Source organism: Stigmatopora argus, chromosome 2 (assembly GCF_051989625.1).
Source record: "Stigmatopora argus isolate UIUO_Sarg chromosome 2, RoL_Sarg_1.0, whole genome shotgun sequence".
Classification (NCBI taxonomy): Eukaryota; Metazoa; Chordata; class Actinopteri; order Syngnathiformes; family Syngnathidae; genus Stigmatopora; species Stigmatopora argus.
The window spans coordinates 19771660-19792830 of record NC_135388.1 but is presented as its reverse complement, the minus strand read 5'-3'; the positions used below and the strand labels follow the sequence as shown (position 1 = coordinate 19792830).

Sequence of the window (21171 nt, the reverse complement as noted above, 5' to 3'; positions counted from 1 at the left end):
GTTTTTTTTTGTTAAAAAATAAAAAGAACCGCAACCTTTCGAACAAAATTGTTGTCTGATGATATTTTTTTTCAAAAACTACAACTGAAAATATTTCTCAAACCAAAAATTCTACAGCACTAATTAGAATATAATGTGTGTGTTATGTTTCATGCAAAGATTGTCCTGCCGTATCATGTTTAAAATCTGATTGGTTGCAGATGAACTGTTCCTGTTTTTGTTCACCTACATCAGATTAAAAAGCAGATGAATACTAATTATTTACTAACATAGATTCTCTTGCTTTGCAGTTGTTGTTGTTATTTATTCAAAACTTTGTGAGGATAAGCGGTTCAGAAACGTATGGATTTCCGTATGTTAGCCTTCCATCATTTCTTGCATTTACCGCCACAAAGACACGCCCCTCTGCTCACTGCTCAGTTACATCAATGCCTCGCCCCTTCAGTGACTGCTACCTAATATAAACAGTCAACAGCGTTGGGAGTGAAGTGTCAAAGACTGATGCTTAGCAAGCAAAATAACTTTAAAGGGAGAGCCACATTCCTTTTTACTTTTATTTTTTCATTCACACTCCAATATTTTGGAAGTCCCTAGAGGATCTAGCGACAAATCTTACATTCCTTCAAAGAAAAATGGATCTGCATGACTTTTCTTTTCCTCTCTCATTTCCCGAAGACATTTACGAACATCTTCGCATAGACGCTGGGGACGTGAACTTTTTCGATGACCTGGTTGGCAAACCAAATTTTGTCGGTCCGCCCAAGTTGCGGGAACATCAGAATTTCCATTACCATCATCAATTCCCGGTGGGTGAAGACAAGCATGTGAGGACTCCGCGGGATCTCCACCAGGGAGGGAACTGCCTGCAGTGGGCCTGCAAAGCCTGCAAGAAGAAGACAACGTATGAAGACAGGAGGAAGGCGGCAACAATGAGAGAGCGGCGACGACTGAGCAAGGTCAATGACGCGTTTGAGACCCTGAAGCGCTGCTCGGCTTCCGACCCAAACCAGAGGCTTCCAAAAGTGGAGATCTTAAGAAACGCAATCGACTATATCGAGTCATTGCAGGCTCTGCTGAGATCAAACAAGGATGAGAGTTTCTACCCAGCGCTCGAATACTGTAGTGCAGACATGTCCAGCCCCCGGTCCAATTGCTCCGATGGCATGGTGAGTCCAACAACAGCTGAAAAGCTCATAAAATTTAAACTTGTGCTATTTGGCTTGCTTTACGTCTTCTAACTTCACAGAAATCTGCCTGACAGACTACCACTATGCTACTAGACTTGATAATATAACACAGAAGCTTCCCAAATGGACTTTAACAAAAATATTTTACAACATTTTGATTTCATTTTGAATACATTTCCCCTCAGGTCGATTTCTTCTCTCCGTGCCCAACCAAGAATGAAAACATTGATCCTTCTTACCATGACAAGACAAAACACGGTCAGTTTCCCTTTTTTTTTCATTCTATAACCCAACTTTCTTCCTCTGCTTTATCTGACTCATTCTGACTTATGTATGACCAAATTGGATCAATAATTCCTGCATGAAACTGCATCAAGCTAATATTTTAGGCTGCTGGTAGAGTCGTTTGTGTCCAGAAATGAAAACTATATTTTCTTCACTTTTGTAGATTCCAGCACAAGTACACCATCACTCCTTTCCAGTTTGGACTGTTTAACCAGCATTGTGGAACGCATCAACACAAAAGAAGTAAAGATCTCCCTGGGTGATAGTGTAGTTCCCCGAGGACTTGGATCCCCTCAGAGCAGCCCTACAGTCTGTAGAATTATTGAGGACCACACCAGCATATACGGGCCTCTCTGAAACGGGACGACCAAATAACTATTTTCCTCAAAATAAATGTATTATACCTTTATTGACCATGTGCTCCCTCAGAGAAGGACGCTCCCATTTGGATTGTTGGATTAAATTTCAGTTTGGCCCTTTTTGTGGACTTTACACAACAACCCTTTTCAGGTACGCTAGCATCCAAGTTAATTGGACGGAGGTGTGGAAAAATGAGTAAAGATCACCTCGTAGAATTTGTAAATTGGAGTTTGATAAGAAGAAATACCTCGATTTGTATTTTATATGTAATTTATGAGTGAATTCCAGTACATTTATTAAAGAATATTTATCTTCTCACATCTCCAGTCAGATGTGTAAAAATATTTAAAAAAATGTTATTATGTTCTAAGGGTTCTCTCTGGCTTTGAATGTTAATATAGAACTAATTGAGTGCGTCGTCAGACTTTTTCAGTCCTACACTGAAATAATAAGGACCATAATTCTGCTTTTAAGAATACACAGTAAATTAATGTACCAGTTCATTTCAATCTCAAATGCAACAACAATAGTTTCTAACTTGTTTTCATTCATTCATTTTCTGAACAGCTTTATCCTCACTATTCCAGCTAACTCATACCTAGGGGCAATTTAGAGTGTTCAATCAGCCTACCATGCATGTTTTTGGAATGTGGGAGGAAACCGGAGTACCCAGAGAAAACCCACACAGGCCCGGGGAGAACATGCAAACTCCACACAGGTGGACGGACCTGGATTTGAACCCAGGACCCCAGAGCTGTGAGGCTGACGTACTAATCACTCAAGTCGCCGGGCCGCCTAACTCTTTTTCAATCTATAATTAAGATAAAAATTTAGATGTAGTTTTGGAAAATCCCAGATGCCCAAACTTTATGTTGGGACAGTATATTTGCAATGTAAATGTAGAATCAAGTGACGAATTAAACTAAGGGATGTAAGAAAAGGGAAAATAAAATTTGATAAACATTAAAGTTGAAGTTATCCTTGTGACATGTAATTATTGTTAAATAGTGAGATGTACTTGATGGAGTCAAAATCCTTTATTTCCAATTAATACCTGCTGTCATAAGTTTTGAGACTTGTAACTATTCAGTTGAATACGAATGAGTCTCAAAACCTTTGACCAAAGAAGTGCCCCTGAAAGTTTCAAAAGCAAGAATAATAGTAAAAACTTCCCCCCAAAAAACATTCCAGATTGTATTATTCATAATTCAAAATGGATTAAACAGTAAACAAGCATGATTTCAGATACATTATTTATTTTCTGGACGGCCACACCATCTTTATACAAACATAATGATGAACTTTTGATGTATTGGATGAAGGCAAATCCTTCCAGAAAACAGTTTCTCTAGGCAAACATAGGCAGTAAGACATCCAGTTGTCATTACAGTACTGACGCTGCCAGTTTCTCGTGGGCGGGGTGGTCGCAGCATTGACAACGTTGTTTCCTGACTGGGACAGACCTCACTTCCTGCGGCGTGAGTGGGCTCCTTTCTTGCTACTGCAATGCGCAAACACAAAGAGAAAGAAACGTGTCAGTGTTTTTGTAATGATATCTCATTCTAGAAACATACAGTGGTACCTCGACATACGAGCACCCCGACATACAAACAATTCGAGATACGAGTAAAATTTCGAGGAAATAAATATCTCTAGATACGAGACAAATTTCGAGATACGAGAAAGCCAGGTGGCCAAGACATGAGAGGCTGTTTATGATTTTAGCGCACTGTCTTTTTTGCCGCATCTCTTTCGTGTATAACAGATATCTACGAGCACTGGGCGGAGCGTTGCATTTTTTCAGTGTTTTTTTTTCCCGTCACTCGGCGCGAATGGCGGCGCGATCGCTAATACGAGGAGTATATATTACTTCTCGTTGCCAAGTGGCCGTGCGTTATCCTATTGTGAGGACATTTGTGTGCATCATTTTCGGAATATTTTGAAGAGAATACAAAAGCAAACAGCCCATCAATAGTGAAAGACAGGGTGGAGGCGGGGCAAAGAGCCAACCCGCGAGAAGAAAGGTATCAAATTTTAATACAAAATTAGAATTAAGTTTAGTGTAAGGTTAGATTACATTTATTCCAACATTTTTTCCAATCCAATATTCTGTTTTTGGTGTTTTTTTCAGAGGGTTGGAACGAATTAATTTGTTTTTATTTCATTTCAATGGGAAACGTTCGTTCGAGTTACGAGAATATCGACATACGAGCTCAGTCCCGGAACGAATTAAGGTCGTATCTCGAGGTACCACTGTATTATGAAGTTCAAATAGATGATGTGATATTTGTCTTAATTCTTGTCTTTTTATATATTTATGTCATATTTAAAACAATATGCAATTTAATAGGAAGAAGAAAGAATGGTTTGTTAGAAAAAACAACAACATACATTTAAATTGTTTATTCAATTAGAAATACAACATATTTATATATTTCAGGAGTAAATGTTTTTGTCACGCTACTATAAAGATAGATTAATTATATTGATTGCAAAATGTTGAAATTGGTAGTGTAGAAGTTTAAAGTTAAGTCATTATTTCAAATTCCTCTCTCTGTAATTCACTTGGTTTAAAAAGCATTTCTGTAAATTATTTTATACAATTGTCACATGACAATGATGGTATTAAGATGAGGGTTGGGCTAAGACAGTAGTTTTCATGCATCACTTCAAATCATATATACTCATTTATGTACGTATACTAATGGATGTATGTACACTGTAAGGATGCACAAGTATTTATATATATTTTTAATAAGAACCCTACTGCACAGACACTTGCAGTAGTTTTGCATACTCACTGTTTTTGCAGCTCATCAATGCGATTTCTGAGAGAGATCACCTGAAAGACAGTACAATTGAATCGAACACCTTTCCCACTGCATGTTTCCCTGTGATTTCAAATTATTTTCTAAATGTGAAAGTTAAAAACGTTTTAATTTTGTCGATCGAGATACAGATTTTTCTTCAGTTCATTTGCTCACAGATCAACTAGACACTGGAATAAAAAATAGCAATTTGAACTAAATACACTGCAAAAAGTGATTTGGATTAAAAGAGGGTTCATGGTAAAATGAACTGGATATCACATGAATATCAGTCAGGATTCTTTTACAACAGAAAAAAGCGAAAGCAATATATCATTATATCAGTGGGCACCACTGTTAAACTGAACCAGAAGCATAATGTATGTATCATCATCATCATCATCATCATCATCTAAAGCACTCACCATAGTTGGTTGGTTTACATAGTTTTTAATGAAAAAGCAAGTGCATGTGAAGTACAACATAAAAAAATGAAAATCTTTACCAACCTCATATCTCTGTCTCTTGAGCTTCTCACAGTGGTCATATTTAATCTCCTCCAGGCTGTGCAACCACTCCCACATCTCCCTTGCTTTTTCCCTGATAACCATAAGCCAATAGCAATTTAATGTCAGTGCAATTTCAATGTCAGGGATATTTAGGTATCACAAAACTTCAAACATCATGTAACTTGAAGCAATGCAGTTTATGTGGTGGATATGGTAACAAAATGGTGTGAATTGTGTTATTTGAGCAGTATGATTGCAATTCCACACATTTTCTGTCAATAACAGTCACACAAAACAAATAACAGAATCATAAAGTAACACTAAAAGTGCTTCTACTTTGTATTTCTTTGTTTTTTTTTACAATTACTTCTCTGTTCAAAAAAGGGAAAATGTTATAAACCATAAAGTAAATGCTTGATCTGGGTTCCAAAGTATAATAAGAAATCCAATTGTAAATATAGCTTGAGTAGACGTGTTAACTTTTTTTTAATACAAGAAATGAAAACCTATTTGCATTGCATATTTGTGACATGCTTTTTTTCTATATGTTGGTTAGCTTGGTCAATTTGCAATGGAAACACACACAAATGCCAAAGCATTGTGACTTGTGGAGACTTATAAGTAATGATTCGAATCATACAACATTGTTCTGGTAAAGGATGGCTTCAAGGTATTACCTAAGAGTGTCGTCACTTAGGTCGTCGATGTCCAGAGGTTGGCATCTCTCTGCCAGGACCTTCTTCTTCTTCTCCCTCTCAGTCTGCTTTTTGCCTCTCTTCTGGTCCACCTGTAAAATTGCGAGGCAAATTTAGTGGATAAGTACAAATTAACCCAACATACTACGGCACCTGTGCTACGAATGCTTTTACTTATGAAATATTCAGAATAAGAAAAGCCTCAATGAGAACGCTTTTATTCCAAGATACAAAACCAATCCAAGTTACAGAAGAACCTCAAAAGAAATCAAATATCCCCCGAAAATACTTTGTAGCCCAACACTTTTTCCCCCATACATACATACACAGTGGGGCAAATAAGTATTTAGTCAACGATCAATTGTGCAAGTTATCCTACTTGAAAAGATTAGAGAGGCCTGTAATTGTCAACATCGGTAAACCTCAACCATGAGAGACAGAATATGGAGGGGGAAAAACTGAAAATCACATTGTTTGGTTTTTAAAGAATTTATTTCCAAATTAGAGTGGGAAATAAGTATTTGGTCACCTACAAACAAGCAAGATTTCTGGCTGTCAAAGAGGTCTAACGTTTTCTAACGAGGTCTAACGAGGCCAGCCAGGGCAACAAAGGAGTGGCTTCGTAAGAAGCATTTCAAGGTCCTGGTGTGGCCTAGCCAGTCTCCAGATCTTAACCCCATAGAAAATCTGTGGAGGGAGTTGAAAGCCTATGTGTTGCCTAACGACAGCCCCAAAACATCACTGCTCTAGAGGAGATCTGCATGGAGGAATGGGCCAAAATGCCAGCAACACTGTGTGAAAAGCTTGAGAAGAGTTAGAGAAAATGTTTGGCCTTCGTTATTGCCAACAAAGGGTACATAACAAAGTATTGAGATGAACTTTTGGTATTGACCAAATACTTATTTTCCACCATAATTTGCAAATGAATTCTTTAAAAATCAAACAATGTTATTTTCTTTTCTTTTTTTCTCCACATTCCGTCTGTCATGGTTGAGGTTTATCCATGTGGACAATTTTAGGCCTCTCTAATCTTTTTAAGTAGGATAACTTGCACAATTGGTAGTTGACTAAATATTTATTTGCCCCACTGTATTTTCATACTTATTTCTTGCAAAATTGGTGTCTTTTACCATTTTAAAAGGGTTTAGTGGGTAGTATAAAACAAGAGAACGAGTTATGCTAATTTAATGTAAAATATGCTTTTAATTAGGAAAAATCCAATTAATTTTGTAAGAAGAGGTATCACTGCTGGCAGGAGTATTCTGTATTAATTTCAGCTTCCTGTCTGTCTTTTTAGTAAATATACCATTATAATAGTCCAACCTACTAAAAATGAATGTATGAAAGAAACACCACTTGTCATTTTTGAAATGACATATGATGTGTCTCCCTCAACATCCCCAAATTATAGAAACACACAGGGTTATGTGCTTTAACAGGAAAAATAAATAATCCAACATACCCTCTGCAAATGGCTGCTGAAACCAGATCCCATGCTGGATAGAGCATTCTTTTTCTTGGCTTCATCTTCAGCCTTCCTGTTGAGGTCGGCCTCCTCCTTTCTTATCCGCTCTGCCTGTTTGATCACATTGATATTCACAGTCAGTCAATACAATTTTTGAAGCAAAAACAATAATCACATTCACAGCTCGTGCTCCAGAGGGTAAACCGATCCAAATTTTGTTTTTGATGCTCTCTAGCGGCATTAATTTATCTTCCTTCTACTGTATCCTCTCGTGATTAAGTTTTGTAGTGTGACATATTCAGTATTTACTGTATATGGAGTTGCTTCATAAACTGCTGCTATCTGTCTGTTTTGGTAAAAAATGTACATAATGTAGATATATGTAAGTCTATTCATCAGTATTTTTTTATATTACTGTAAGGGCATTGTATGTTGCAACCATGAGCCAGGGATTTCCCCATATCATGACAATGTTCTTTTTCAGTTATGTTCTATTCAAGAACAATGTGATTTAATGTTTCCCAGTTTCCGGAGACGTAAGGGCAAGTTAAGAGAAAGAAGCTTGGTACCTCCCGCCTGGCTTGGCGCTCCTTATCCTTATCAGATCGAATCCTTTGCTGCTCAGCTCGCTCAGCTCTACGCTTTTCCTAAAAACAAACAAACAAAAAATTAGTCACTAAGCAGATGTGATAGTGATGCTGAAGTATTTGTGTGGGATCGCACGATTCTGTCTTTGAGAGCTATTAACTCCTCTTCCTCCTTCTTCCTGCACTCAAAGTGAGCATCGATCAGCGACTGAAGCTCAACGAGGTCTTTGTTTTGACGTTTCTTCTGGATGTCCTGTATGATACAAAGCAGACGTCACCCTCACTAGAAATGAACATGTTATCTACGAGTATACTTGTTAGCTTAATATAACATCTTTTTGAGTCTTTCTGAAACTAGAACGGCACTGGAACAGGTGAGATGGGGAGAGAAGACATATATATATATATATATATATATACATATATATATATATATATATATATATATATATGTATATATATGTATATATATATATATATATATATATATATATATATATATATATATATATATATATATATATATATATATATACATATGTACGTCTATATAGTGGTGGCCCCGGTGGCGCGGACGGTTAGCGCGTCGGCATCACAGCTCTGAGGTCCTGGGTTCAAGTCCAGGTCAGTCCACCTGTGTGGAGTGTGCATGTTCTTCCCAGGTCTGCGTGGGTTTCCTCCGGGTACTCCGGATTCCTCCCATATTACAAAGACATGCATGGTAGGCTGATTGGACACTCTAAATTCCCCCTAGGCATGGGTGTGAGTGTGCATGGTTGTCCGTCTCCTCGTGCCCTGCGATCGGCTGGCCACCGATTCAGGGTGTCCCCCGCCTTAGGCCTGGAGACAGCTGGGATTGGCTCAAGCACCCCCCATGACCTTAATGAGGATAATATGGTTCAGAAAATGAGATGAGTAACTATTGATTTATTCACGGGGGATGCTAGAGCATATCCCAGCCAACCACGACAACAGGCAGGTGGCAGCCAATCACCCGAGACAATGAAACAAACAACCACTCATGCACAGAATCACACCGCCACTGTGTGGGAATCGAAGCAAGACCGACTGAATCAAAGTCAGGCGGCAGAACCACTTCACCAAGTTATTAAAGTTTTGTCACTCCTTGTCTCTGCCCATTTCCCTGCTTTTGGGTCTCACCACGGTACCATATATATATATATATATATATATATATATATATATATATATATATATATATATATATATATATATATATATATTTCAGCAACACGCTTATTTATTAACTTTTTTAAACCTATTTATTTATGTCTAAAATGTCTTTTCCTGTGTCTCTATTCTCACCCTCTTGCTACTGTGACAGTGAAATGAATAAATGAATGAATAAAGTTATTGAATCTAATCTAATCTTATCTAATCTAATCTAATCTATTCAGAGGTTTATACTTACATCAAAGTCAACCTTCTCACCATCAGGTATTTTGGGAGCAGTTGGTCTGTTAAATGAAAAAGCACCATGAGTATATGTATGGCATCAAAAGGTGTTTAATCCATTAAGTAAAAGTCACTCACTTGAATTTTGGCCTCTCTTCTGAATGTTCAGTACATGGCAAAAACAAGAGAGAAAGGGGGGGGGGGGGGGGTGGAAGAAAAGCAAAGGTTAGAACATTGGAAGCTAAAATGTGGGGAAATTTGGTTAATTAGGGGCAGGATTCCACGTGGACAAGTTGGGTTACATCACAGGGATACAAATGTTTCCACACCTCCAGTAGACAGTTACATCACAGGGCTACAAATGGTTCCACATCTCCAGTAGACAGTATACTGATGTGAGTTTTAATTTTAGAAAAACTTTCCACAACACAGGTGCCAAATTCCTGTTAAGTACCCTAAGTTCATACCATGGCATAACCTGATTTATTGAGTTAATTTGGTAAATTAGTACGTAACGGAAACAGTTACCTCAACAGTTTGACACTCGTTTTATGCTTAAGAGTCGAATCACGGTTAATAGATGTGCATGGTAGAAACACAACTGGATTCCCACAAGGACACAGTCTATGTACAGTGGTTTGAGATGATCTTAGAGGTTTCTTATAGGGAGCCCCATTCCAACACGGGAAGAAATCAAAACAAGCAAAAGCAACAGCGACTCAGCAGGAAATACAAAGTACCATCTTGATCTCCCTCCTCCACTGGTGGAACGCAATCATGCGAAGAAAAGAAGAGGCAGAGATGAGATGTTTAAGCATGGCTCAGCGTGTTTGGTTCATCACATTGCTTTAGCGCAGGGGTGTCCAAACCCTTTTGAGCTGACTTGAAATCCTCCCAGTTTCAATTGTATAATGGAGGATAAGAATTTAGTAGAAATGGTCTTTGAAAGGTTTTATAAAGTTCTTTTTTTTTAAATTAAGTCACTGGCGGCCATTTCTGGTGATAGACGTCAAATCTATTTTGGCTGGGAGGGAAACAATCGTTCAATCGTTGCCAGTCCCCACAGTCAAGTTGGATTGGTCGTTTATCATTTTCACTGGTGGTGAATAATTTATGCGCTAAAAGCAACAAAATAATTCGGAGGTACAAGGATATTGAAATAGAAAATATTTAGATTTACACAACTGAAAGAAACTTTGCTGAACAGATAACATTTTTAGTGACAGCAACCTAAAAATGTAAAGAAAATCACAACCAAAAGGACTGAAGTTATTACATGGTACTATATTAGATATAAGTTTATTTTATACAAAAACATTATGAAACTCTACACATTTGTCTATACTGATTTCAATATTCTTCAGGTTCTAATCACTAAGCAAATAGAGGCACTGTATAAATCCGATATCCATGCAATGTTAAAACTGAGAAGGAAAGCAGAATGTAGGCTGAATCTTAGTTTCTTTGGCGGCCACATTCAATCATATTTTCATAATTTGGTGCTGTCCAATAAAACAAAAAAAGGGGTAGCAGACTTCATTTTGACAGCAAGCCGTGGCTTGGACACCCTTGTTCGGACGACACATAAGTTGGCTAGCGCAGAGATTATGTTGCCTCCACCTTTCCTAAAAAATAAAATTGCTCAAACAAAAACAAGGGAATAAATTCAAATAATCTAGACCAACATACCTTCCTCTTCATAGGCGTCTGCATGCAGCAAGCGTCCAAAGCAGGAGCAGAACAGAAATCATTAGTGATCATACTTGCTTGCTGCCGCTTTACAATGCATGGCTAATGAGGCCCATTTACAAAACTGGGGTGTTGCATAGGCAGCGTGAACCACTGCATAGTTCTGCAGATAACGTTGCAAATCAATAAGGATTCAAAAGCAGATGCCTTGTTGGATTGAGAAACTTGAGAAGTCATTTTTTGTTTTGCTTAATAGTTATTCCCTAGCTGATTACTCTTGTAATTTCATGAGATCGCAGATATTGATTTATGTCCAATTTACTAAATATTAATAGTTAATAATTATAGTAATAATACAAAATAATCGACAATGAGCAGCCAAACATTTTTTTTAGATTTACTTGAAACACATTAGCATATCTTTAAGCAAGTTGTCAACAAAGAGCCTCAAAATTGGTTTAAAAAAAGATTTTAAAAAAATGTGAAAAATCAATCAAGAATGGAAAGAGTTTTCATTGTCACGTTGAAATTTATGCCATTTATGGCCCGCGCATAACCACCTGAATTTGTATTGTGTAAAACGACCCCTACATTATTGACATGATGCCCAGTAAGTACACGTTAAGCTCAGAACTACTGCAGTGACTTCACGCTATGTGCGACACATGTATAGACAGGATGATTTGAAAAACAATTGAAATCCACCAATATGAAACCATTGCATGCAAACACCCCAGTGTAAATATCATGTTGCAGTTTGCCACGCTCACTTCTCATCTAATCGCAAAAAGAACGATTCTAACAATGGAAGGATGGAGTTGAACAAGTAGCTTTTACATGATAGCAGAAAATATGACACGTCATCCAAGGTGAGGGCCTTTAACAATAGTTCTGTTCAGGTTCACGTAATGTCGTCTGAGTCTATTTCAATATAACATGATAGAATTTTAGCTTAGACCTCGGATGAGATGGGTCAGTTCGATCATGTAAAAGCCGTTGAATTTACTATTTGCACTCTAAACATTGTATGCACATTTCATAACACACTAATGCAGCAAAAACGGTGGAATGCTTTGGTTTGATTATGTAACAGCTAACGATGATGGTGATGTGAACATTGTGTTTTTTATAATTCATTCCCAAAACATGAGGTTCATGAAGGTTTAATATGAGTACTTTTGGGTTCCTTATTAAAATCAGACTAAAGTGCAAGGTGCAATAGAGGCCTGTTCGCCAGAGTCTACCTACAATGAGGAGCTTCTGAGTTTTATCAGTCTTTAGGAAAAGTTGATAGCATAGTGGTAGGAATTGTACCTGAGTTTAAAAAAATAATTCTAATTAATCATATAATCTGGGTATTTCATGTATCAAGATGATACGCGGCTTCATGCGCATTTCATCAGAAAATTTGCCATTTTCGAACAACTACATGATCAATCATAATCAGTCTTTCGTACAGGGACACGGGCTCTGGTGACCAGGTCATTCTAAAAAAAAAAACATTTTTTTTATGATGCTACAATCAGCTAAAATGACCAAATTTCTAAAATTTCTAGCATGCATGTTTGTGATTTAACAAAGCACAACAATGCTGCCTCCATGCGTCTAAAATGAAAAGGACATGGTTCATGTAGAATGATATCATTTTAGTATGTCTGGTCTTTTTCAAAAGCTGAATGAAAAAATATTTTTATGAAATTATTTTTTTATTTTAGGACAACATATAACCTCTTATATGACACAGGATTGAAGGAATCACTACGCTTTAATTATAGTACGGTAGTATACAACACTTTTTAACAGTAGTTGCATTTTCAAAAAAATGCACTGTTTCTAAATAAATTTAAAAATAATTTTACACAAATATAATTTTTGCTTGCTTATATTTTTACTTCCGACTGCCAATAAACAAATATTGCCTTTGAGCGAGTCGATCTTAACACACGTTTGTGTTACCAACTGTCATATATGGCTCTATTATATTGTTGAAATTTTTCAGAAAATCCCAGTCCATATTCTTTATGTCAAAAATCAAATTTGGGAACATGATATATTTATCTCGCAGCACACTTAGTTGGCTTGTACTACGTTTCGTACTGTCCTAGAGAGCAGGGAGGGTAGCGGGAGAAGGGTGAAGAGTCTGCCCAAGGCACGTACCTTCCTCCTCACGAACCGGCTCTGGTTCAGGCTCTACCTCAGGTTCAGGCTCAAACTCTGGCTCTGCTTCTAACTGGGCCTCCGCCTCAGGGGCTACTTCTACTTCTACTAGCTCCTCCTGGGCTACGACCACGCAGCATGCACCAAACCGCCAAGGAGAGGTTGTCGGAGGAGGCCAATAATGAAGACCACAGACATGACAGAGCCATTAAAACAAAAAAAAACAAAAGTGAAAGATTGCTTTAGTTACACAGAAGATGGATGGATGAGCGAGGGGCGACACTGCTGGAAAACAAAGATAGAAACATGATGATGATGACAATGGTGATGATTGGAGTCATATGACCTTATTCTACACAGAAGCCATGGGGGGCTCATAATGGGTCTTAACTTAACTTGAATTAGTTTATTTGCAGCATTATGTTGCAGCAACATTGCTCTTCTTAAAATAAAGAGTAGAGTTGAGGGTAGTATATTAGTATTTTTCATGTAGGCCTACATAACATTTTTAATTAATGTTAATGGCATGGGACCTAATTTGAATTCATTTAATTGTTGGGCATAAAATCAAGTGATTAATTCAAAACTATATTGGGTCACAGGTTTCTTTTTAATGTATTGCCGTATGAATTATAATACCATAGCATTCAAACATTCACTATTTTAAACACTATATTCGATGTGATAACAGTTGATAATGAAAACAGTTTCAGTGTAAATCTCAATTTAATTGAAATTATGCAATCAAAGTTGATTGCTGCTAACGTCATCGTTATTCTGTTTGCTCTTGGAAAAAATGCCGATAAAATTACAACAATTAAAATTAATGCAAGACTACGAACATATGTTTTACTCCTCAAAGGCAGTTGCTCATAAAGTCAAAGTTGGATAAAGGCCCTACATTTTCCTAGGCAGCTCGAGTTACTTTGCGATCGAAATAATTAACGGGAACCAAAAATTGAGTTAACTTGAAGTTAATGTGATAACTTAGCTAAGCATATAATGTATAACATTGAATCATGTGCCCTAAAAGCCGAAACATAATTAAGATAGGTTACCATGGCAATTGTGTGAACAATGTCAATGACAGTTACACTAATCACATGGCAAGAAAATAAATGTAGTGAGCCTGAAAGCGCAATCCCATTTTTTGCTTAACCATGTGATTCAAAACATCACTCTGAAGTCAGCAATACACCCTTAACTTGAACTGTTTGACTGACCGCTGTGTGTTAGTAAAATTTAAACCAAACCATAAAATCTTACATTAGTATAGTCATTGTTGTCAATTACCGAGGTATACCTATAATTGTCACTCAGGAAATAACATTCCTGTGTGTCGTTTGTGACGTAAATAAATAGTAATGTAGCAGGTAGGCATATTTAATAAACACTAAATAATGGCCAAATTTGTTCACTTAATCTCCGCTTCGGAAAATAGATCAATGCAATGGATTCATTTGATAAGTAATAATATATATTGCATACTAAACACCAGATGTCTGTGTCAAACACTTCAACTTAAGCATGGAACCCAAATACTAAAAAATTAGTGAAGACAGATCTTCGGACCCCCAAACTGGTTCAGTCATCTTTACCTTCCTCGTCTTCAGATTTGCAAAGATACCATGGAATGGGGAAAAAAAGAAAAAATTTAGGAGGTTAACATCATCTCACTTGGTTGTCATGTGCTGTGAACCATACGACATTATTATTTAGAAAAAGCGTTAACATTTCGGGCCCTATTTTGGTAAGCTACTCAAATCATGACCCATTTTTGTAATTGTGTGGACAGTGGCAAGGATATGCTTTGGAAAGGGGGCAGGCTATGCTACTTAGAGATGTGAACATCACCGCTACTTTCACACCAAATACCATTCTCTTTTAAAATTCTACATACCGTATTTTCACGACTATAAGGCGCACATAAAAGCCTTAAATTTTCTCCAAAATAGACAGGGAGCCTTATAATCCAGTGCGCTTTATATATGGACCAATACTAAAATTGTTATCACGATAAAATAAAATAAATCAGTCGATAGGGTACACCATTCTCTACAGCTCTCAGAACTACGGCAAGCAGCTCCCGACTCTACTATTTTCCCCGTAGAAAAAGTACTGCGCAGTGACTGCTGGGATATGTAGTTCTTTTGTCAATACACCCAATGGATTGTGGCCTGTATACATCGACATCAACACAGCTTGACGAAGCATGGAAAGCAGCGTTGGAATAGTTACGCTAGCTACTAGCTAGCTACTATTTGCAAATGGATTCTGGCCACCTGGACGAACGTATAAAACTCAGCGTTTTCGATGACTCAATTGGACAATTGTTCAATTCAGACACAGAAAATGAGGACTTTGATGGATTTGTGGGTGATGATGACGTGAGTACAAATGGCTAAATAAAGTACAACCGAACTCAGTTTTGCTTCCGTTGCCTTTTTAAAAACGTGTTTTTAGCGTGTGGTGGTAGCGTGTATGTTTAAGCTGGTGTATGTTTTGCCATGCCTGGCTGCGTCTATAAAATCGGTGCGTCCTTTGTGTGTGTAAAATACAGAAATAGCACTCGTTATTGACACTGCGGCTAAAAATACGATGCACCGTATAGTCGTGAAAATATGGTATTTCCTGCGCTGCTCGTCTCCTAGTCGACAGAAATAGGAACTAGTTTTGCCCAATGGAAGATGAGTCAGGATTGGTTTGAGGAAGTTTAGGAAGACAAAACTGACATATTACATGAATTTAGGCAAAGAGACCTGCTTATTTTAGAAACCTAATAAAAATACCTGTAACAACGTGTTAGATAAATATATTTATAGAATAATTTAGTGGTTTTGAGCTACGTATACTGTTCACAAATTTATGAATGAGCAGCATATCTATCTGCTTGCACCTTGTCTATCTTACATCAAAACTACTAGTCGAAGTAGAAATTGTCAAATTCAAATTGGCGTTACATGGTCTGCATTGGCATAGAAATACACTTTAGGGCGCGTTTTACAAATGGATGTTTTGACAAAAATAGGGCTCTTGGACTTAATAAGGCTACACCTAAGTACAGTTTATTTGTATAAACTTTAAAGTATCAAAATACTAAAATATTTTAGCAGTGCATTCAAATCATGAACATTATCATCACCACCGTCTTTGAGAACAGTTGTTGACATGAGAGCATTTAGGAATAAAATGTTAAAATAACAAAAGTTATCAAAATCCAAGGACACTTTTGCGCCTTTTCAGGATCTGGCCAATTTATGACAGCTGCAATTCTTGTAGATGGTAGAAAACTCATTCAAACATTCCTGAATGGTTACTTACCCTCATACTGATCCCTAAAATACAAAAACAAAACAAAAATCAACCAAACATGAAAATATACATGTCTTCAACATGTTTTCCAGGAAGTTAAACAGCATCAGTCAATGTGTAATGCGTGATTCACTTACACTTCCTCAGTATCAGACATGGTGACAGCAGACCTTGCAACTGAGGGCAAAAATAGACAGCCTTTGAGACCACTGTGTTGAAATGCGTCTGCATCACTTTCCTATTAATTTCTCTATTTAGTCTTTAACTTTGTTTTGATGGAAAAAAGTAAAAATAACATCAGAACAAACCCCATGAAGCCCTGACAGGTGGGATCATCTGCGTGTGTTTTCCCTGTCCAATATATAACCTGATTACTATTTGTTCCCCGAAGCCAGTAAAAAGGGCCAATTAACCCTTTGTAGAGCATTCATTTAACTTGGATACGTTGGACTGGGAAAGGTTGCTAGCAAATGATCACTGTCAACACTCTGTCAAAATGGATTGATGAGTATTCATAGCAAGTCTTCCCAATGTATCACACTAATTCATATTCATACACTAATTCTAACTTTTTTTTTTAAATACCCTGACAGTGCACTCGTTTAACGCATTGCCTGGCTTTGATGGTGCTAGGTGTCCAATCTAATTAGAATGAAGGATTGTTCATTTATCCCTCCCAGTCAAAATAGATTGGGCCATCACTGGCATTGAAGGATAAAATTTATTTGAATTGGATATCTATTGCCGTTAACAGCATGCAATGATTTAAATACTACAGTGAGTTTTTTAAATTCATTTTAGTTGATCAATCCATCTATTACTAATAATAAAAAGGCGGATTGGCAGCCGAGTGGTTAGCTCGCTGTCCGCACAGTTTTGGGCGCGGGAGTTCGATCCGAGGTTGGTCCTCATTATGTGGAGCTTGCATGTTCTCTCTGGGGTTACGTGGGTTTTCTATGGGTACTCCGGTTTCCTCCCAGATCCCAAAGACATGCAGCATAGGGTGGTTGAACACTATAAATGGCCCCTAGGTATGAGCGTGAGCATGAATGGCTGTCCGTCTCCATGTGCCCTGCCATTGGCTAGCCACCGATTCAGGGTGCCACCACCTTCTTTCCCGTAGTTAGCTGGGATATGCTACAGCACCCCCGTAACCCTAATGAGGATTAAGTGGTTCAGAAAATTAGAGAGATAGAATTTGACAGTACAATCATCATTAACATACCTGGACATTGTTATTTTATTCAATTTAAACATTACTAGTATTAGTAGTAGTATTTTTCAAAATACGTACAGAAAATTTGACCTTCAAAAGGCCAGGGGATCGGAATTGGGTGAGAAAGATTGTGGTTTTAGTGTCATCTCATCTCATTTTCTAAACCGCTTTATCCTCATTAGGGTCGCGGGAGGTGCTGGAGCATATCCCAGCTGACTCCAGGCGAGCGGTGGCCAGCCAATCACAGGGCACGAGGAGACAGACAACCAGTCACGCTCACCCTCATACCTAAGGGCAATTTAGAGTGTCAAATCAGCCTAGTATGCATGTTTTTTGGAATGTGGGAGGAAACCCACGCATGCCCGGGGAGAACATGCAAACTACACACAGGTGGACCAACTTGGATTTGAACCCAGGATCCCAGAGCTGTGAGGCCAACGCGCTAATGCGCTAACCACTCGCCCCACCGGGCCGCTTACATATTACATTTTTGTTGTTTTTGCTTAAAGGCAACAAAGCAACAAAACAATCTGGAGGTAAAATGATAGAGGTGCAAAAAATGGTATATGCCTTTAATGGTACGTATATTTTTACTTAAGTCTTTAAAGCAGAATATGTATTTATTTATTTATTTTGCTTCACACTCAATGTGCGGAGAAAACGTAAGACATTTGTTTTTTTCTCATCTGATCTCATTTTCTGAACTGCTTAATCCTCATTAGGGTCGCGGGGGATGCTAGAGCCTATCCCAGCTGACTTCAGGCCAGAGGCGGGGGACATCAAAAATCGGTGGCCAGCCAATCGCAGGGCACGAGGAGACAAACAACCATTCACGCTCACACTCATACCTAGGGGCAATTTAGAGTGTCCAATCAGCCTACCATGCATGTCTTTGGAATGTGGGAGGAAACCGGAATACCCGGAGAAAACCCACGCAGGCCCGGGGAGAACATGCAAAATCCACACAGGTGGACCGACCATGATTTGAACCCAGGTCCCCCACTGTGAGGCCGACGCGCTAACCACTCAGCTGCCAGGCCGCCCCCTATTTTTTTAAATCTTTATTTAAATCACTGCTGCAGCTTTCATATGGCTATTTGACCATCATGGTGGGATTGTTATATTGAAATTGAAAAGGAAAAAGTGATGTTTTTTTACCTTCTTTATACATTGGTAAGGTATTAAATTCTTATAAAGGTGGAAGTGCGGAATTTTCTGCCATAAGAGCAAGACTTCAATAAAGTTTGAAAATGTTCAATTCAAGTATAGCTGAGTCCAGGGAGGAAGAGCTCAATTGAATTGGATTTATTCATCCCGTATTCGGGAAATTTCATTGTGACAGTAGCAAGAAGCAAAGCGTGAAGATGCAGTGGACACTGCACATTACTGTATCATATTTGATATACTATTTGAAGTCTTATTGGATGACTCCTTCACACTTAGCCATGGGCACAGGTGCAGAGGACTTAAAGGATTAGTTCAGGATCAAATTTCTACCCATCAGCTGAGGAACACAGTCCAAATAGTTGCTTTAATCCTCCGGCTTGGACCAAAGGGAAGATTCTCTACACCCCAGCAGCCAATCAGCCTTACCTTCCAACAAACGACTACTTAATGCTGACAGTTATGTCTCTTTTGTGTCGGTCATTCTATCAGCACATACCTACACATCAGCGAACTGTATATTTAGTGGACGGTCACTTCGAGTATCTAGTAAAAAAGCACTGAGCGCCGAGGAGTATTTCTGAGTCTTTCTGAAATTAGAACGGCACTGGAACAGGTGAGACGGGGTAGAGAAGCATCCTCGGGCCAAAATGATTGCAGATATGGGATTTATATATAGAGCCACACATCACTTCGACAAGGCAAGGAGAGAGAAGCCCCTAATGGCCAACGTGATTTAGTGTATTATTACTGTATCTAAAGATGTCTCACATATCACCAACGTGACAGCCGGCTTCTCAGACCAAGCATTCATATCAAATTAAAGGTTGTTACCCTGACATGCAAGAGGATCATCCTTTGATTTGGGATAAATATCTCAACGTTTTTTTTAATTTAAATGTAATATAAATCCCTATTCGGTCTGATCGTGTAGAATCTGACATCTGTTGTTGAATATGTAAACATTTTTGTTGATGTTCAGGTACAAGTGCCAACATGGCTACGATACAAAAATATATATATATATATATATTTTTGCATATATATGCACAAATATATATAAGTAAATGTAAACTAAATGTAAATGATAACTATTGATAATATTAATTTGTAGATATTTAAGATACAAAAAAACAAACATTTCAGCCCTTTATAGAAAGTTAAGAAATATGTAATAACATGAATGTGATCAAAGAAATGGCGCAAACAGTTATGAGTTAAAAAAATAAACCCTCTAAAATGTATTTTATGCATGAACATTTTACTGAAATTCTGGAGAGCATACTTTTATTAAATTAATATTGAGAGACAATATATTCTTGGGTCATGCTTTTATTACATCTGCTTGTGTTGCCGTGACCTGATCAAGGCCAAACTTACAATCACTTTTACTCTGTATTCACCATCATTCAATCCTATAATTAATACTCTATAAAAATAAAACGATAACTAAAATAAATGTTTCCCAAAATATTCAGCATTACAATTTTGAACCTGCCAAATTCTTAATTATATCCCATTGTACAATCTATCCCTACTGTGCTCAGTCACAGAGTTCAGATTGTCCTAATAATATGCAGTAAATTTTGAATTCAAATGGAGGTACATTTAAGAAAATTTGCCCCATGCTTACCTCAGGGAGGAAGAGAAGCTCCTGTGACGACGAAGATGTAGTGCACAATCTGGAGTCACTGCTCAGAGAATATGTCCTTGTGTTACAGTGATACTTGAGCTCATCTGGCCCTTATTGGCTGTGGGATGACAGTGACTGGTGTGGGTGTAGTATATAAATTTGTGAGTGGGAAATGCAAGGAGGGGGCCAACCATGACCCCAGAGAAGGAGATGGATGAAATACTGTGGATGGGAGACGAGGGCTCGGGTTTTGGAAAGGAGCAGCTGAGAAGCTTCTGTTGCTAAATTTACAGTGATGGAAGGCTAAGAGGAGGAGGGTTACACATCAGCTTGGCATCCAAACAATGGAGGGAGTTTGTGTCTGAGTGTGTCTATCTGTCTGCCTGAATGTGTGTTTGTCAATTTGTGTTTTTTTGCCACTTCCCTAATCAGTCCGTCTATCGGTTTGTCATCCCAGTCAGGGACTAAGCAACAGTTAAAAGTCAGGAAGACAACTACAGACGCTCTCCTACTTACGAACGCAATTGGTTCCGAGCGATTGTTCATAAGTTGAATTTGTTTGTAAGTTGATTCAGTGCTATATTTTGTATTATAATTTATGTTTAAGGCCGATATAAGTATATTGAAGGTTTATACAAGTGCATTTGTATGTTTAAGGCTTGTATAAGTAACACGCATTGGTTTGTACT

The 21171-nt window shown here is 37.9% G+C and overlaps 2 protein-coding genes across 3 annotated transcripts; one reads left to right on the top strand and one right to left on the bottom strand.

The window, feature by feature from the left end:
• The first annotated feature begins 632 nt into the window (after positions 1-632).
• On the top strand, positions 633-1829 carry LOC144065819 (myoblast determination protein 1 homolog). Its single transcript, XM_077588955.1, has 3 exons — positions 633-1166; positions 1373-1445; positions 1636-1829. Exons 1-3 carry the CDS (start codon positions 633-635, stop codon positions 1827-1829), a joined length of 801 nt encoding a protein of 266 aa, XP_077445081.1.
• A 1239-nt stretch (positions 1830-3068) lies between these two features.
• Positions 3069-20601, bottom strand: tnnt3b (troponin T type 3b (skeletal, fast)). Of its 2 annotated transcripts, XM_077594134.1 has the most exons (15): positions 20483-20601; positions 16607-16646; positions 16479-16492; positions 13158-13280; positions 11001-11018; positions 10052-10072; positions 9450-9468; positions 9328-9373; positions 8032-8148; positions 7878-7955; positions 7306-7419; positions 5826-5935; positions 5149-5239; positions 4634-4674; positions 3069-3333 (listed from the first exon to the last, which is right to left on the bottom strand). In XM_077594134.1, exons 2-15 carry the CDS (start codon positions 16624-16626, stop codon positions 3297-3299), a joined length of 849 nt encoding a protein of 282 aa, XP_077450260.1. In that variant the 5' UTR covers positions 16627-16646; positions 20483-20601; the 3' UTR covers positions 3069-3296. The 2 variants fall into 2 exon arrangements, with proteins under 2 accessions (XP_077450260.1, XP_077450269.1); XM_077594143.1 differs by lacking the exon at positions 10052-10072.
• Between the last annotated feature and the right edge of the window lie 570 nt (positions 20602-21171).

Bases quoted from the DNA above. Each gene is read 5' to 3' on its own strand.
- LOC144065819 (XM_077588955.1), top strand. From the start codon at position 633: ATGGATCTGCATGACTTTTCTTTTCCTCTCTCATTTCCCGAAGACATT. The intron at 1,167-1,372 runs GTGAGTCCAACA...ATTTCCCCTCAG, and splicing joins CCAATTGCTCCGATGGCATG to GTCGATTTCTTCTCTCCGTG. The intron at 1,446-1,635 runs GTCAGTTTCCCT...TCACTTTTGTAG, and splicing joins CCATGACAAGACAAAACACG to ATTCCAGCACAAGTACACCA.
- tnnt3b (XM_077594134.1), bottom strand. From the start codon at position 16,626: ATGTCTGATACTGAGGAAGT. The intron at 7,956-8,031 runs GTGCGATCCCAC...GTTTGTTTTTAG, and splicing joins TAGCTCTCAAAGACAGAATC to GAAAAGCGTAGAGCTGAGCG. The intron at 5,936-7,305 runs GTATGTTGGATT...GCAATTTTACAG, and splicing joins TCAGCAGCCATTTGCAGAGG to GTGGACCAGAAGAGAGGCAA.